This window comes from Bos mutus, chromosome 6 (assembly GCF_027580195.1).
Source record: "Bos mutus isolate GX-2022 chromosome 6, NWIPB_WYAK_1.1, whole genome shotgun sequence".
In the NCBI taxonomy this organism is placed as follows: Eukaryota; Metazoa; Chordata; class Mammalia; order Artiodactyla; family Bovidae; genus Bos; species Bos mutus.
The window spans coordinates 29,943,623-29,963,105 of NC_091622.1; the positions used below are offsets into that span (position 1 = coordinate 29,943,623).

General features: G+C 38.8%; 1 protein-coding gene across 5 annotated transcripts in view; it reads right to left on the minus strand.

Annotated features, from left to right (window-relative positions):
• Positions 1 to 375: 375 nt before the first annotated feature.
• The window catches only part of PDLIM5 (PDZ and LIM domain 5), a 230,660-nt gene continuing 211,552 nt past the window's right edge, over positions 376 to 19,483 (minus strand). For all 5 annotated transcript variants that reach the window (XM_005907861.3, XM_005907867.3, XM_005907865.3 and 2 more), the window contains 4 exons: positions 10,673 to 10,853; positions 6,302 to 6,422; positions 3,748 to 3,863; positions 376 to 1,556 (listed from right to left, as the gene is read on the minus strand). In XM_005907861.3, coding sequence (XP_005907923.2) covers positions 1,467 to 1,556; positions 3,748 to 3,863; positions 6,302 to 6,422; positions 10,673 to 10,853 — 508 coding nt within the window. In that variant the 3' untranslated portion in view covers positions 376 to 1,466. The remainder of the gene's footprint in view (positions 1,557 to 3,747; positions 3,864 to 6,301; positions 6,423 to 10,672; positions 10,854 to 19,483) is intronic.

Here is a 19,483-nt window from a genome sequence, read left to right on the forward strand (position 1 = left end):
CACGCACACAATGGAAGTGAAGTCTCAAGTGATGGATGAGTCGGGCAGGGGGTGGGGCTCAGTCTCAACTATAAAAGCACCCTTCCCCAAACAAATCCAAGTGATAACTTAGTGTGATCATGGGCTTTTGTCCATTCTGGAAACAAACAAAAAAACTATCAAATGCCATAATCTCTTTTCTCACTGGGCAAATATCAACAGGATTCATGATCTTACCACAATTATTTCTGTCTTCACATGGTATCTACATAATTTTTTTTCCCTAAAATGAAGAAAACAAAGAACAGGCTGGTCTGAGTAATTAATCATGTTCCTCTCTATACTATCAAACCTCTGTGAACAAAAGCTTCCCAAACTTCATGATTACTTTTAGAAGTGGTTCATTTATTATTGAGAAAGAACTACCAAAAGAAAAAAAAAATCTAAATTTTTATCATATTCCCAAACCAATATTTTTCTAATGTAGAACTGAACAACAACAAAAAAATTATTCTGCAAAGAGAACTTTCAAACCTTTATCAGTCAATAGTATAAAGCGAACTGATCAAATTGACTGTCTAAAAAAGGGGGAATTTTAAAAAATTTCTGATCCAATCTTGTGATTCACCATCGCTCCCAACCACATTCTTTTCTATTTATTCTCTTTAAAGAAAGGGACAACTTTCGGAGTCCAAAGTTATTCAACAAGTTCTTTACCTCAGCATAAGGGAAGGGAAAAAAAATAGTTTGACTGACATAGGTGGTGAAACATACACAATTAATAGAAAATGGTCATATTCTAATAAAAGGCAAAAAACTGAAATTTATAAGCTATGTGGTGGCTTTTTTGGGGTGGAGGGAAACCAGACAAAAATATAACACCTCCTATTGGCAAGACATGTTTTGATCAAAATCTCATTGGCCTTTCCTATTGGAATGATCAACTGTAAAGACAAAAAAAGGTATACAGTTTAAAAAAACCTGACACCTACTACTGATAAACTTCTCTGTTTAAACTCCTATTTACTGTTTTAAAGATAAATGCTATTTTTTTTTAAGAAAAACACAATATTTCATTTAAGTGTAAGGCATTTCATTGTCTTTTTATAGATTTACTCAAAACTGCCTAACAAGGAAAGTTTAGTTATTTCAGCAAAGAAGTTGAAGGTTTTTATTCTAAAATTTAATTCTTCACTAATTTATTCTAAGATGTATTTAATAGTCAACCAGGAAATTGATTTTTATAAAAGTTACTTTATGGGCAGAAAATACAGGGAAAAAAGTAATAATAAACACCAAACTGTTTCTTTACTTTATGAAGCCAAATATTTCCTCATAGACTTGGTTTTCAAAGCTTGGAATTTATCCCCTGAGGGCCACTATTATTTTTCAAAACTTCATATAAATATTAAATCTAAAATTTAATTGGTAATTTAAATTCTCCTCTTTCTCTTCAAATTTCTTCTCTTCCCCTGGACAGTTGACTTTTAAAAATTCACAGAATGAGCATGTTTCTTGCAAAGTGGCTTGTCCTTCTTAGAGAAAAAGGTCTGACCTTCCAAACTTTCACAACACACCTGAAAAAGAAGCATTATTTGAGAGAATGTCATTATCTTATCAAGTATGCCTAAAAAGGGGAAATGATTTTCTCCCAACGGATAGTATGACAAAACACTTCAGTTGGTTGTATCAGACCTTCTAACATTTCACGATTACTATAACATTCCATGTCATCTTTCAGAAGCAATGAAGAATGACTTTTCTCTGGAATGCATTTTAGTTTATTTAAACTTATTGATCATTATTTTTCTTAATTGGGAATGAATATTTGGCCATAGTGAAAAAATTAACACATAAAGTGGTCACGTTAAATGTAATTTCTATTCTCAAATTCTTATCAATGTTTTAAACCTGCCTCCTGTTGTAGAGACCTAAGGCATTAAGAAAAACAAACCCAAAAAATCCAACACAGGTGTTTTGACACACATTCCTAGGTCCCTAAATATACAGGCACAGAAAACCCGAGTGTGCTGTGCTTTGTCACTTCAATCATGTCTGATTCTTTGCAACCCCATGGACTGTAGCCCGCCAGGCCCATGGATTGTAGCCCGCCAGGCTCCTCTTCCATGGGGTTTCTTCAGGCAAGAATACTGGAGTGGGTTTCCATTTCCTTCTCCAGGGCACTTTCCCAACCCAGGGATCGAACCCAGGTCTCCTGCATTGCAGGCAGATTCTTTACTGTCTGAGCCACCAGAGAATACCTGAGAGTTCTTTTTAATTCATTTCTATGTCTCTTTTCTTGTTTGTTTCTTATTAAGCAAACTGTAGTCCACATCTGGCTGCATCCTGGATGTTATACTGTCAGTTAGCTATTCACATTTATGTCTTCTTATCTTTCCCACTGTCTTTGCTAATTTTAATGCTCCTGAGTGGGCTTCCCGGAGAAGGCAATGGCACCCCACTCCAGTTCTCTTGCCTGGAAAATCCCATGGACGGAGGAGCCTGGTAGGCTACTGTCCATGGGGTCGCTAAGAGTTGGACACGACTGAGCGACTTCACTTTGACTTTTCACTTTCATGCATTGGAGAAGGAAATGGCAACCCACTCCAGTGTTCTTGCCTGGAGAATCCCAGGGGCGGGGGAGTCTGGTGGGCTGCCGTCTATGGGGTCGCACAGAGTCGGACACGACTGAAGTGACTTAGCAGTAGCAGAGTGGGTTTCCAGGTGGCTTGGTGGTAAAGAATCCGCCTGCTAATGCAGGAGATGCGAGTTTGGTCCCTGAATCTGAAATATCCCCTGGAGAAGGAAATGGCAACCCACTCCAGTATTTTTGCCTGGAAAATCCCATGGACAAAAGAGCCTGGCAGGTTACAGTCCATGGGGTTGCAAAGAGTCAGACATGACTGAGCAACTAAAAACAACAACAACAATGCTCCTGAGCAGATCTGCCAGAGGACAGGAGGAGGCAAATCTGCTAAAATTGCTGCTTTTTACAGATTTTATGACATCTAAGAGATGGATGAAGTAAACAAGACAGGGTTCAATAGTAACGTTTAGGGAAATTATGTGACTTCAATTAACTAGTCATTTCCCCCTTCATACAATGTTATTAAAAACTATTAAAAATATTAAATATAATTTTTAAAAATCAACCATCTGAATACAGTGCCTTTATTAAATATTTTTACTTCTAAATTTAAAAAATACATATCTGAGGTTAAAGTTAACTCTGAATCAATCTTCATCAATAAAAATAAAACCAAAAATACTATAATATGAAATGAGACAGGTAAATATATTACTACAAGTTTATTTTAGTCTCAAAAAGAAAAGAATATTCATAGACTATTGCTAAGGAAGGAAATGGATCAACATATAGTTTACTTCCAGTATTGAGTCAATAACAGATATTTATAAAAGTTTACTTCTATTTTAAGAACTACCTGTTTTCATAAATTACTAAAGACACTCCAATAAAACATAGTTTAAAAAACGTAACAGAATCTTACTGTTTTTAAGAAATTCATATCTTCTCCTTATAAACAAAAATGTATTAAGACTGTTTCTCTAAAGGCGTAAGCATCTTATTCTGTGCCAAACAATTTTGAAAAGTACAAAAAATTTTAATGAACTTGACTTTCCAAACCACTGTAAAACATTTCTAGGTTTGAGGGACTGATAGATATAAAAACCGTTATTTCCATTTAGTGCTCAGGCTAGAACTGGCCATACTGTGCTCCTCTGAATGGGAAACAGGAGTTTACTTACTGAGCATACAAAACAAGTGTCGTGCCAGGTATAGCCCAGAGCTTCCAGGAACATGTCGCCAGCTTCTATGGGAAATTCACATCCACGGCATATAGTACCAAAGAGGGCATAATAATCTGTATTGGGGCAGGGGTGGGGCAGAGGTAATTGAAACATGACAAAGATGTAGAATGAGAGCTTTCAGAGAACAGCAACAAAATGAGAATTAAATGAGATGATAAAGATACAGTTACTAGTAACAGAAAAAGTTTCAGATGGCATAACACCTGACCTAAGCATTAGGTGTAGTTTATTTCAGTTTACCCTTGGAAAACGTTATATATACAACTTAACATTCTTTATTATGTTTTTCCATATGTTACTTCTCAGTTCTGTCCAACTTATTTAAGGCCCAAATGTATATGAACATCACTGTTCTCTGATAAGTTATCAATAGACATGATTGTTTCAATAAAAGAGAACGTCCAATAACTAGAAACAATAAGACTAATGAACATAAATCATGAAAAACGTATGAAAAAACCTTCTTTCCCGCAACCCCGCTATTAGCAAATTTCACAACACATCTACTTGGTAAGGAAGAGAAAAAAGTCACAGGAAACCTTCTTGAATAAATGCTGTGACTGAGTTTCTAGCTGGACTGTATCACAACAATATTAGCCACTTTTTCTTCTGCTATCTTTTCCTTCCCATTTACGACTTCATGCTAAAAATCCTTATCCAGAGAACACCTCTTACTTGACACGGAGTTATAAAGTATTAATGTCTTCCTTCTGAAGAAAGCCGTTTTGACAAGATGTTTATCACGACTAAATTAGAACTTAGTGGCAATTTTCTTTTATGCAGCTACTCTTACTATGTGTTTTCACTCATGGTTCACTCTTTGACACTTCTAATCCCATCTGGGCTAGAGGAGAAAGTAGGCTGCCATCTGCACCCTTCTCAGCAATCCTCAATACTCCTTGGTGCCATCTGCTCTACACACACCCACAGAGTCCTACTGTGTGCTGGGTGCTGGTCTAGGCACTGGTTAGAGGCACAATGGTGGCGAAGATAGATGCGGCTGTTCTTCACATGGGGATTCTATTCTCACTGGGATCAGGATGCCATCATTCATTATGTTTTAAAAATAAATGATAGCAAACAACTTCAGATTGTGATAGGAGTGATGCAATAGAGAATAACTGGGGGAGGTGTTTATCACTATATTACAGAGGGGTTAGGAAAGACCTCCACGAGGAGATAATACCTGAGCTGAGACTTGAAAATAAAAGAGGGGGAGGAACCATTTCAGAAAATCTGGGAAAGAAAATTCCAGTCAAAAGAGACAAGTACAAAAGCCTTGAGGCAGGAAGGATCTCAGTAGGTTCAGAAACAACACAGGGGCCAGGTATGGCTAAGAATCCAGTGACATTCTCTAGAACCCAAACAATCAGGTGGAGGAGACGGGGTTGGCAAAGCCGGCCTCAGGCGGGAATACAGTTTTCCCTCTAGTGGAAGCCATGAGGTATCAACCACAATCCGATCCACATTCAAAAAAATATTACTACAGCTATCTGAGGGTTGGGGGAACGAAGATAAACCATTTTAGCTGGCAATTATAATGCCCAGGCAAAGGGTAAGAGAGAACTGGATTTAGTGGGGACAGTTGAGGTGAGAGAAATGAGTCAATTCAATACCCACTGGGGATAGAACTGTTAGAATTTATTAATTAGATTGGGCAAAGAAGGGTCAAGTCGTGGTCAACAGCCTCAAATTAGAAGCTCACTGCTTCTTTAACTTGAGTATTGTGGAATATTCCCTTCATCCAGTACCACCCTTTGAACTGCAAGGTAGAACAACAATAAAACCCCATGGGGGAATGCAGTGGTACTAAGTGGAGGCATAATAAAGGGAAAATATTTTATTTTTTTGAAAGATGTACGTGTTATAGTAATATCTAAGTAAGAATAACATTAATAAATAAGTGCCATGAAAGCTCACTTACAGCCTTTGGGAAGGAAAAGGAAGTGTTTAGAGTTTAGGTAATAGCACAAATGCAGTAGATTGGCATTAATATTTAGAGCTTGTTTTCTTAAAAATAATCTCACCAAGGGAGCAAACCATGATTACCTTCCCATTCAGTAAAATTAACAAAGGATTCCAATTTGCTGTCAAGGCAGTTGCCTTCAAGAGCGTATCAATATCCTATTCAAAAGCTGGACACTTCTCATGTTTATAATCACTCAAAATTCACTAGTAGAGTGTAGAAGAAGGCTTTAGGCTATACAATTTCATATGATTTATATCCATAACTTATAGGAGGTTCAAGAAAATTAGTCTAAGTAACTGCCTACACATGCACTTTTCTTAATGAAATTGGTAATATCTGATTTTGACAAGGTCTATAAAAATTTTATACACTTTTTGCTATATATTTACAGTAACATCAAGTGCTCCTCAAACCTTTAGTAAAACTATATTATTTTGCTTAGCATTTCCTTTCAAATTGATAGCAATATAGGGGTTTTACCTTCACTTACAACTTAAGAAACTACGGGCTTAAAGATCTTACCAGTCTCACAGTAGGGCTCACCATCCTCCAAGTGAAAAACATTATTACGAATAGGCTTTCCACAGGCCACACACACAAAACAGGAAACGTGCCAAGTCTGTTTCAAAGCATTGATGACTTCCTGTTACAGAAAGGTAATCGGATGTAAAGAAAGATGGTACGTATTTTACCAGCTGTACCAAAACAGTCCTTTTAAATTGACCCCAAAGTAGAACTGGAGATATTTAAGGACAGACTCAAAGATCATCTAAACTGATGCACTATATAAAATATACATTTTTCACAACTACACATCAATAAACTTAAAGAATGATTAGTGTTATTTAAACATATAAATGTGGTGAATAAAAGCAAGTCTTTCATAAGCGTTTGCTACACTACATTTGCTGCTGCTGCTGCTAAGTCGCTTCAATCATGTCCAACTCTGTGTGACCCCATAGACGGCAGCCCACCAGGCTCCCCCGTCCCTGGGATTCTCCAGGCAAGAACACTGGAGTGGGTTGCCATTTCCTTCTCCAATGCATGAAAGTGAAAAGTGAAAGTGAAGTCGCTCAGTCGTGTCCGACCCTCAGGGACTGCACAGACTGCAGCCTACCAGGATCCTCTGTCTATGGGATTTTCCAGGCAAGAGTACTGGAGTGGGGTGCCATTGCTTTCTTCATGCTACACTACTGCTTTCCCTCAAAGGGTGTCAGGAAACGTTAACTTGTAATGGTTTCACAATATTATCTTGAAAATGTCATGAAGGAAGGGCAAAACATTTAAAAACTAAAACAAACCTATACATTGTCCCATGTTGGAAGCAACAACTTAATCAACTTAATCCAATCATGTTTAACATGCTTAGGATTTTGAAAATCAGCTATGACTATACTAAGCACATATTGAAATGAGTGTCTAAAATTTGAACCATAGAGCATGGATTCTAGTGAACAACAGCCCTATGGTTATATATACCAAATATCAAAGACTTGGACCAGATTTTAATTAGTAAAAGAAAGTTTGAGAATTTTGCTTTGCAAAGAATCTTCTTTGAATTGAGAGAAAGAGATGGAGCTATTAGAAATAATTTTTGAAGAGTAGTTAGTAATACAGGAACTTACTCTTTCCATAATAATTATCACAAAAATGGGATGCTATAAGTAAAGTATGGTTACAGTTCTGTAAATGAATTACTTATCAGGAGCAAACTGGAAGAAAACACATCCTACAGGTTAAGAGGATCTATCGGGACTGATAAATACATAGGTCATTTTAATTTTATTCTTTACATTTTTGTATTTTTTAATTGCTGTGGTGTGAAATATTTTCTAATAAAAAACTCAAAATAAAATGATACCGCGAAGTCATTAGCCATAGAAAATGCCCCTGTTCACTACAGAAGAACAATGGGAAAAAACAGCAGTTATCTAGACCCAAAGAGATCACTATGAGCATGGACAACAAGTGAAACATTCAACCAAATAATAACCAAGGCTTCTAGCATCTACTCAACTTTATATTCTGAGACAGAGTACTATCCCATCTTTAACAGGTTCAGTTCAGTTCAGTCCCTCAGTTGTGTGCGACTCTTTGCAACCCATGGACTGCAGCATGCCAGGCTTCCCTGTCCATCACCAACTCCTGGAACTTGCTCAAACTCATGTCCATCAAGTCAGTGATGCCATCCAACCATCTCATCCTCTGTCGTCCCCTTCTCCTCCTGCCTTCAATCTTTCCCAGCATCAGGGTCTTCTCTAAGGAGTCAGTTTTTCACATTGGGTGGCCAAAGTATTAGAGTTTCAGCTTCAACATCAGTCCTTCCAATGAATATTCAGGACTGATTTCCTTTCACATTGACTGATTTCATCTCCTTGCAGTCCATGGGACTCTCAAGATTCTTCTCCAACACCACAGTTCAAAAGCATCAATTCTTAGGTGCTCAGCTTTCTTTATAGTCCAACTCTCACATTCATACATGACCACTGGAAAAACTATAGCCTTGACTAGACAGACCTTTGTTGACAAAGTAATGTCTCTACTTTTTAATAAGCTGTCTAGGTTGATCATAACTTTCCTTCCAAGGAGTAAGCGTCTTTTAATTTCATGGCTGCAGTCACCATCTGCAGTGATTTTGGAGCCCCCAAAAATAAAGTCAGCCACTGTTTCCCCATCTATTTTCCATGAAGTGATGGGACGAGATGCCATGATCTTAGTTTTCTGAATGTTGAGCTTTAACCCAACTTTTTCACTCTCCTTTTTCACTTTCATCAAGAGGCTCTTTAGTTCTTCTTTGCTTTCTGCCATAAGGGTGGTGTCGTCTGCATATATGAGGTTATTGATTATTTCTCCCGGCAATCTTGATTCCAGCTTGTGCTTCTTCCAGCCCAGCGTTTCTCATGATGTACTCTGCATATAAGTTCAATAGGCAGGGTGACAATATACAGCCTTGACGTACTCCTTTTCCTATTTGGAACCAGTCTGTTGTTCCATGTCCAGTTCTAACTGTTGCTTTCTGACCTGCATAAAGGTGTCTCAAGAGGCAGACCATAATGTAAGATTATCAAACAACTAAAACACAATCCAGAAAACGTGTCCCTTTAGTACAGTTCTGGTGCATGTCTAAAGCAACGAGCTGAAGATTTCATTTCTTAGAACCTCATTTGGTGCTAAAACTCTTACTTGATTTTGTTTTATTAATTATTCTAGAATCCATAGAACACTTTTATATACTAAAACAGTATTAATGTAGTCTACTTATTGTCATTTGAAAAGGAATAGCCTGAATTATCCTCCTGTTTTCCTCTCTACATATTGTATAAATTAATAATACAGAAATATTTCACATAGTATATTTATAATTTTAAAGTGTCTTGAAAGTTTTAGACTCATTTAAAGATGTATTCTAAAATTTGTTGCTGTTGTCCATTCGATAAGTTGTGTCCAACTCTTTGCAACACCATGAACTATAGCACACCAGGCTTCCCTATCCTTCACTATCTCCCGGAGTTTGCTCAAACTCATGTCTGTTGAGTCAGTGATGCCATCCAACCATCTCATCCTCTGCTGTCCTCTTCTCCTCCTGCCCTCAACCTTTCCCAGCATCAGGGTCTTTTCCAATGAGTCAATTCTTCACGTTAGGTGGCCAAAGTATTGGAGCTTCAGCTTCAGCATCAGTCCTTCCAATGAATACTCAGGGTTGATTTCCTTTAGGATTAACTGGTTTGATCTCCTTGCTGGCCAAGGAATTCTCAAGAGTCTTTCCAGCACCACAATTCAAAAGCATCAATTCTTTGGCGCTCAGACTTCTTTGTGCTCCAACTCTCACATCTGTACATAATTGCCATAGCTTTGGCTATAGGGACCTTGGTCAGCAAAGTGTTTTTTCTGCTTTTTAATTTGCTGCCTATGTTTGTCATAGCTTTTATTTCCAAGCAGCAAGCATCTTTCAATTTCATGACTACAGTCAGTATCCACAGTGATTTTCGAACCCAAGAAAATAAAATCTATTGCTGTTTCATACTCTCTTCTCTCAATGGGAATGAATTAGAGCTTCATTATTACACTGTCATATTGGGAATATTAGAACTCAGCAAATGTAATTTCCAAATTTTGTATGAGTTGTATGTAGGTGTTTTGTATGAGTCCAGTCACCTTGGCTACTTCTACAGTAAAACTTCAACTGCTGGTCACCCATAGGAAATGCCTTACCCTTACTTCACAACTGCAAATTGGGTATTCCAGAATAGAAAATTCATTCATTCATCATTATTTACTATGTATCCGAATCCTAAATTACTACCTTTTTGTAAAAAAAAAAAAAAAAGGTGTGGTTTGATTATTTTTCTATCACATGTATACCCTCATAAACCTGAGGTTATATTTTTAAACATTAAATGAATTCAAGAAAAATGTATCACTTATAAGCCTCATGTTTTATACATTTCACAAAATCTGTGTCCCGTGCTTGAACCCTGACAAATGGGGAAATGCTGCTCTTATAAAAGCGATGGAATTTAATTTAAAACAGTGAAGGTGTCAGTTCTGAGAACTCAGATGTGTGTGGTCCTGTGCGACCTCTTCATTCCTGAGCAAACAGGGTCCCGTTGAGGCAGCACACCCACAGTAAATTATTTTTTCCCCACAGTGGCTAGACTTGCACCAGACAACCCAGCACTCAGTAAGACAAAACCAAAGACAACTTAACCCCATGAGTCCAATATACTTCTACAGAGGTCTATTTAGTTTTGCTTTACAAAAATAAACAGTGATGAAAGCAGAGAGGGGATCAAGCAAGAAGAAAATAAAAAGTAAAAATGATGGAAGGGTTTCATACCAAAAAATTGTTCTGCTTTAAAACTCACTCAGAGTGAAAAGGTTTCCAATACTCACTCCAAGGATCTTCCTTTGGCATCGACCACATTCGGGAGCAAAGAATTTCTCATAGCAGAGCTCACAATATAGGGCTCCCTGTTCCTCTACAAATCCAATGTAGGCCATCGTATTTTTGCAGTGAGCACAGTTAAATTCTTCTGGGTGCCAAGATTTCCCCAATGCCACTAGGAATGGTCCCCTGCCAAAAGAAAAGAGATCAAGTTGGCTCTGGAATAAAAGTTTCTAGTTAGCCTGAATAGGAACTCTTATTTGCAATGTCCAAACAATTAAATACTTGCTCAATTCTCCTTCTCAAGGACTTAACACGTGGGTGCTGGCGATTTACACAGAACTCTCTGTGCACTGAAGTCAAAAGGACAGGCGAGAGGAATAAGCACTTAAGGAACTCCTTCAAGAAAGGCCCTGGTTTTCTGTCTTCAAGGGATCTAGTAATTAGGTTTTTTGAGCTGCAATGACTGAGTGTGTCATGATAACAACTGATAATGAGAATATTAACTGTGACAGAAAAAGAAGTAACCAGGAAAACATATATGCGTTAGGCAGAAATGAGAGCTTGAGATTTCTATAAAATAAACAAAAATTTTAAAATCTCAATTTGTAATGTCAGAGTCTTAAAAACAGTAACAATTATTACTGGGGAAAAAAAACCATTCTAGTCAATTTCTCTTCCCCATACATTGTTTCATACACTTATTTCACAACTTTATTAAACATATCAAATCCTCACCCTCCAAAATGACTACAGAAATTATAAACTGGATATTAGAGGTGACTTAAAGCTACTTAGAAAGGTTTTATTTAATTAAAACATGACTGATTTTTAATGCACATTTGTATCAAGGTAAGAAAATGTTTGTAAAGAGATTTCTTTTCCATTAAATACTATACAGCCATGAACTGATAAGATGGGTTTCGTTTGCCTGACAAGAATCCATTATGAAGCTTTATCTAGCCATGAAGCCTGTGGAGATTAACTATTCTAGGTTCTGCAACACACTTTTCAGTAGCTACATCACACTAATTTTTATTTATAGAGTGGCTTTACCTCCAAGGCACTTTTACACTTATCTAATTTGTCCATGCAACATTCCTGTGAGACAGACCAGGACAGTTATTATGAACTCAGTTTAACAGATGGAGAAGCTGAGATATAGAATGTTCAAAGATAATGACATATATCATAAAATCATTGACTGAATCAAGGCCAGAGGCTGAACTTCCTGATTTCTATTACACTGCTCTAGTCAACTGATATTCTGCCTCTCATTATATTACCATCAATTATCATCACTGAGCGACCACAGGGTAACTAATTCTCAGTAAGCATTGGATATTCCACCTTTAGGCAGACAATTAATGGGAAAAGTCACAGCAATGAGCATCATTTTTTAGCCTGTGGCAATAACCTTTGTATTCAGTAACCATCTCCTGCTGGGAAATTCTTTGCAAATATATTGTTTTCTCCGAACCAGCACCTAATTCTGAGAATCAAGCAAGTTGAAAGGCTTTTGATGAATGATTAAAATGTGTTCTGCGGGGTGTAAGAAAGTAACTCTTACCCTGTGTGTGTGCTTAGTCGCTCAGTTGTGTTGACTCTTTGTGACCTCATGGATTATAGCCAACCAGACCACTGTCATGGGATTCTTCAGGCAAGAATACTGGGAGTGGACTGCCATTCCCTTCTCCAGGGGATCTTCCTGACCCAGAGATCGAACGTGGGTCTCCTGCATAGCAGGTGGATTCTTTACCATCCAAGCCACCAGGGAAGCCCCATTTTTTACCCTACTTTTTGTTAGTGAAGGGAAGTTGCTCAGTCGTGTCTGACTCTTTGCAACCCTAACTCTTTGCGACCCCATGGACTGCAACCTTCTAGGCTCCTCAGTCCATGGAATTTTCCAGGCAAGATTACTGGAGTGGGTTGCCACTTCCTTTTCCAGGGGATCTTCCCGACCCAGGGACTGAACCCAGGTCTCCGGCGTTGCAGGCAGACGCTTTACCATCTGAGCCTTGTTTTGTATTGCTATTATGATGCCATTTTGCATAAGCAGCTTTCACCATTTGAGAAAAGTAGTTTATTATTGTTATTATTTTTAAACTTTAGGGTATCATTTTTGTTACCACTAGTAAGAAATGCCTTTTGTTAATTAATTCTCACCAGAAAATAAAAGATCTATAGATCACTTACAATGTAACAATATGGCACTTTTGGTATGTTTTCCATTTTCTTTTTTTTTTTTTTTATGTTTTCCCTCTATTTTCAACTGGTTTATAAACAGTCCTACTTAACACTTCATTCATTTTCTCAATATATATCTGGCAAGTAGTTCACCTTCAAAGATAAGCTTGAGTCACAAGCTCAAAGGACAAGCACAAAGCGACAGAGTTTTAAGAGTGCGCTGCACTTTTCACCAGGTGGGTATCTTCTTATGTTTGTCTGAAAAATCTGCCACGCTAAAGTGACTATGACCATAACACGGCAGGAGAGGATGGTGGAACTTCAAGGTTTTATGCTACCATTTGTCTGGACATTAAAGCAGATTCAAACCTATTTACTATGTAGTATCTATCAGGGCACGTCTTCAGCTCATCCAGAAGGCTGGATGGCCCCTTGAGGCCAGTATCCTTATTGTATCTTTATCCGATTCCTCAGTTTGCAAAATAAGTCAGTTCAATTTCGATTTCCACTTTCTGTTGAAGCGTAAGTATTAGTATGCACTTGAAAGAAAGTTTTCATCTTGAAACAAGCCTATCAGTGCTACCAATTATTTAACAAACTTCACCTGAGGGGGTAAGAAAAAGACATTTGAGAACAGCCGATTGAGGAACATACAATCTCTTTTCTAGACTTTCTAAGATATGTACTGAGATCACCTCAGACCAGCAAACAACTCCATTCTGTGAATTTGAGCAGACTGGGCCACAAAAGAGTTTGAAATGCAGTACTTGGATGCAATCTAAAAAATGACAGAATGATCTCTGTTCGTTTCCAAGGCAAACCATTCAATATCACAGTAATCCAAGTCTACGCCCAAGTAACGCTGAAGAAGCTGAAGTTGAACTGTTCTATGAAGACCTACAAGACCTTTTAGAACTAACACCCAAAAAACATGTCCTTTTCATTATAGGGGACTGGAATGCAAAAGTAGGAAGTCAAGAAACACCTGGAGTAACAGGCAAATTTGGCCTTGGAGTATGGAATGAAGCAGGGCAAAGGCTAATAGAATTTTGCCAAGAAAACGCACTGGTCATAGCAAACACCCTCTTCCAACAACACAAGAGAAGACTCTACACATGGACATCACCAGATGGTCAATACTGAAATCAGATTGATTATATTCTTTGCAGCTAAAGATGGAGAAGCTCTATACAGTCAGCAAAATCAAGACCAGGAGCTGACTGTGGCTCAGATCATGAGCTCCTTATTGCCAAATTCAGACTTAAATTGAAGAAAGTAGGGAAAACCACTGGGCCATTCAGGTATGACCTAAATCAAATCCCTTATGATTATACAGTGGAAGTGAGAAATAGATTTAAGGGCCTAGATCTGATAGATAGAGTGCCTGATGAACTATGGAATGAGGTTCGTGACACTGTACAGGAGACAGGGATCAAGACCATCCCCATGGAAAAGAAATGCAAAAAAGCAAAATGGCTGTCTGGGGAGGCCTTACAAATAGCTGTGAAAAGAAGAGAAGCAAAAAGCAAAGGAGAAAAGGAAAGATATAAGCATCTGAATGCAGAGTTCCAAAGAATAGCAAGAAGAGATAAGAAAGCCTTCTTCAGCAATCAATGCAAAGAAATAGAGGAAAACAACAGAAACGGAAACACTAGAGATCTCTTCAAGAAAATTAGAGATACCAAGGGAACATTTCATGCAAAGATGGGCACAATAAAGGACAGAAATAGTATGGACCTAACAGAAGCAGAAGATATTAAGAAGAGGTGGCAAGAATACACAGAAGAACTGTACAAAAAAGATCTTCATGACCCAGATAATCACAATGGTATGAGCACTCATCTAGAGCCAGACATCCTGGAATGTGAAGTCAAGTGGGCCTTAGAAACCATCACTACGAACAAAGCTAGTGGAGGTGATGGAATTCCAGTTGAGCTATTTCAAATTCTGAAAGATGATGCTGTGAAAGTGCTGCACTCAATAGGCCAGCAAATTTGGAAAACTCAGCAGTGGTCATGGTACTGGAAAAGGTCAGTTTTCATTCCAATCCCAAAGAAAGGAAATGGCAAAGAATGCTCAAACTACCACACAATTGCACTCATCTCACACGCTAGTAAAGTAATGCACAAAATTCTCTCAGCCAGGCTTCAGCAATATGTGAACCATGAACTTCCAGATGTTCAAGCTGGTTTTCGAAAAGGCAGAGGGACCAGAGACCAAATTGCCAACATCCACTGGATCATGGAAAAAGCAAGAGAGTTCCAGAAAAACATCTATTTCTGCTTTATGGACTATGCTAAAGCCTTTGACTGTGTGGATCATAATAAACTGTGGAAAATTCTGAAAGACCACCTGACCTGCCTCTTGAGAAATCTGTATGCAGGTCAGGAAGGAACAGTTAGAACTGGACATGGAACAACAGACTGGTTCCAAATAGGAAAAGGAGTATGTCAAGGCTGTATATTGTCACCTTGCTTATTTAACTTATATGCAGAGTACATCATGAGAAAGGCTGGGCTGGAAGAAGCACAAGCTGGAATCAAGATTGCCGGGAGAAATCTCAATAACCTCAGACATGCAGATGACACAACCTTATGGCAGAAAGTGAAGAGGAATTCAAAAGCCTCTTGATGAAAGTGAAAGTGGAGAGTGAAAAGGTTGGCTTACAGCTCAACATTCAGAAAACGAAGATCATGGCATCTGGTCCCATCACTTCATGGGAAATAGATGGGGAAACAGTGGAAACAGTGTCAGACTTTATTTTTGGGGGCTCCAAAATCACTGCAGATGGTGACTGCAGCCATTAAATTAAAAGATGCTTATTCCTTGGAAGGAAGGTTATGACCAACCTAGATAGCATATTCAAAAGCAGAGACATTACTTGGCCAACAAAGGTCCGTCTAGTCAAGGCTATGGTTTTTCCAGTGGTCATGTATGGATGTGAGAGTTGGACAGCGCAGAAAGCTGAGCGCCGAAGAATTGATGCTTTTGAACTGTGGTGTTAGAAGACTCTTGAGAGTCCCTTGGACTGCAAGGAGATCCAACCAGTCCATTCTGAAGGAGATCAGCCCTGGGATTTCTTTGGAAGGAATGATGCTAAAGCTGAAACTCCAATATTTTGGCCACCTCATGCGAAGAGTTGACTCATTGGAAAAGACTCTGATGCTGGGAGGGATTGGGGGCAGGAGGAGAAGGGGACGGCAGAGGATGAGACGGCTGGATGGTATCACCGACTTGATGGACGTAAGTCTGAGTGAACTCCAGGAGTTGGTGATGGACAGGGAGGCCTGGTGTGCTGCGATTCATGGGGTCTCAAAGAGTCGGACACAACTGAGCGACTGTACTGAACTGAACTGAACCGGGCCTGGTCCCCTGCACAGGATGGTTCTGTAATGATGGGTGCTGTGTGTGACACCTTCAGTCTTCACTGACACTTGGGATAGGAGACAGCCCCACAAAGTCTACTCCCACTCTTCCTGGAAGCAGCTGTGGGAAGTGGTGTTTGTTAGATCATACAGGGCCATTTTTACATGGACTCCTTGGAGAAATTCCTTTCAAGTTTTTTAACAAGAACAGTTTTGCTTCTTCTGAGCAAGAGATTTATTTTTTATCTCACTAAACATTAATTTGCAAAATTTACTTTTTTTTGTCAACTGCCACGCTAATGGTAAAGAACCCACCTGCCAAGGCAGGAGACGTTAAAAGACACAGGTTCAATCCCTGGGTTGGGAAGATCCCCTGGAGAAGGGCAGAGCGACTCTTTCCAGTATTCATGCCTGGAGAATCCCATGGATAGAGCAGCCTGGTGGGCTACAGTCCACAGGGTCATAAAGAGTTAGACAGGACTGAAGCGACTTAGCACAGAAGGCTCACAGCCAAATTCTAACCATAGGCAAAGATGTACGTATGTCATTACTATCCAGACTCAATGACAAACTTCTTTTCACTCTTCATTTTTAATAGCCTCATCCATGATTTTCATTCTTCTTTTGCTTTCTTTTGTATATTTCAGAACGTTTTCTTACATTTCAGCTATTCTTAAAGAGTCGTTTCGAAAGCCTTCTGGGATAGAGTCCACTATAAATAAACAGTCCATCAAAAGGGTCATCTTAAGGTATTTACTTAAGTTTCTTTATCAAATCTGAATAGTGAATGATCTTAACGACACTAGAGAAAATCCTTCCGCACCTTTAAAAATTGAGTTGACAGTGACCCTGCTCCTGCCACACCTCCATTCTAATATGGACAGGCTCCTATAGATTCTCCTTGGCTAAGCTGAAAGAGCATCTTCCCTGTCAGTGCCCTTGAAGTTATGTATAAATAAGAAAATTTCTTACATATAACAAAGTCCGCTCTTCTCTGTGTCAGCAGAGACTAATTTAACAAATTTATTAACACAGGATTAACACTGAATATATTCTTCTTGTCCTAGGTAGGACTGGGTTTCCATCTGGGAACTGGAACGAAAGGCTTAGCCAGCTGTGCAGTAGAATGAAGGATTCGGTTCCCTCTCAGAGTCCTCTGCCACTGTGAGCCTCACTGAATGCCTGCTGACTGACAAGGGAAGGGAGGGGACTCAGCTGCAGCACTGACTGAGAGAGAAGAGCTGTGGTGTGTTCGTCTTCTTGGTGTGATATTTATGCCAAAAAAAGGAAGCAAAGGTAGGTAAGAATTCAGAGAAAAAGAACAGCTTAGTCAGAAAGATGAAAGGAACTGTAAATTTCAACAGGTACAAGCTAGTAGGGATACGGGTTGAATACAAACGCTTCTTTTTTTGTTTACCACAACAGGTATCATCTCATACAGATACAAAATTAAATAAATAGGAAAAAAAATTCTTTCTTGTGACGAGAACTCAGGATTTACTCTCTTAACAACTTTCACATGTAACGCATGTGCTAAATTGCTCAGTTGTGTCCAACACTTTGTGACCCTATGGACTGTAGCCCACCAGTTTCCTCTGTCCATGGAATTCTCCAGGCAAGAATACTGGAGTGGGTTGCCATTTCCTTCTCCAGGAGATCTTCCTGACCCAGGGACTGAACCCACATCTGCACTGGTAGATGATTACTACTGAGCCACTAGGGAAGCCCACCTTACCATTAGCTAACACTTGGTAAGCTTTCAACGTATATTTGTTGTATAAAAGTACTGCTTTATAAGTAGACTACTGAACTTTATTGCTGGCAATTTCTTTCAATTAAAAGTAACTGGCTGTTGAAGCTAGATAATCCCCATCTCTCCTCTTTGCATCAAAAGGTTCTGGATGTATCTCTGTTAAGACTTACTACACTCATACAGCTGTTGCTTTGCCTGTCTAGTATAACTGTATTCATTTGCTAGAACTACCTTAAAAAAGCACCACAGATGGGGTGGCTTAAACAACAGGAATAATTTTCTCAATTTTGGAAGTTAGAAGTCTAAACTTAAGATGCTGGCAGGGTTCATTTCTTCTAAGGCTTCTCTCTTTGGCTTCTAGATGGCCGTCTTCACCTGCCCTTCCTTCTGTGTGTGTCTGTGTCCTAACCTCTTCTTATTAAGAACATCAGTGATACTGGATTAGGACCCATTCTAACGACCCCATTTTACCTCTTAAAGACCCTATCTCCAAATACAAGTCTGAAATACTGGGGGTTAGGATTTCAACATATGAATTTGGGAAGGGACTCAACTCAGTTTATAAGAGCAACCTCCTTAAAGAAAGGGAGTATGTCTTTGATTTCTGTATCACTGGTATCTACAGGAAGTGGCACATAAAATACTCAGTGAGCACTGCGTATAGAATGACTATATTTCCACATTAGATGAGAAACTGGAAAAGTAAACCCCTCACTCCCTGGGTCATCTCTACGAGTCTAAGAATGTATGTACATGGTACAAAGTCATTTGGAGGGGAAGTAAGAACTTGTAACTGTTCAATCTGTTATTTACTCACTTCTTTCTCACTCACCCACTCTAACATTATGAAGAAGAGTACACTGCCACACTCTTAAGATATGGCAGGTCTGCTTAAGTTGTTTCTTTTTTCCTGATTTATACAGCAGTATATATGGTTACATGTATATGTAGTCACAATATTTATATATATTATAATACACGAACCGTGAATTTCCAGATGTTCAAGCTGGTTTTAGAAAAGGCAGAGGAACCAGAGATCAAATTGCCAACATCCACTGGATCATCAAAAAAGCAACAGAGTTCCAGAAAAACATCTATTTCTGCTTTATTGACTATGCCAAAGCCTTTAACTGTGTGGATCACAATAAACTGTGGAAAATTCTGAAAGAGATGGGAATACCAGACCACCTGACCTGCCTCTTGAGAAACCTAAATGCAGGTCAGGAAGCAACAGTTAGCCCTGGACATGGAACAACAGACTGGTTCCAAATAGGAAAAGGAGTACATCAAGGCTGTATACTGTCACCCTCCTTATTTAACTTATATGCAGAGTACATCACGAGAAAGGCTGGGCTGGAAGAAGCACAAGCTGGAATCAAGATTGCTGGGAGAAATATCAATAATATCAGATATGCAGATGACACCATTCTTATGGCAGAAAGTGAAGAGGAATTAAAGAGCCTCTTGATGAAAGTGAAAGAGGAGAGTGAAAAAGTTGGCTTAAAGCTCAACAT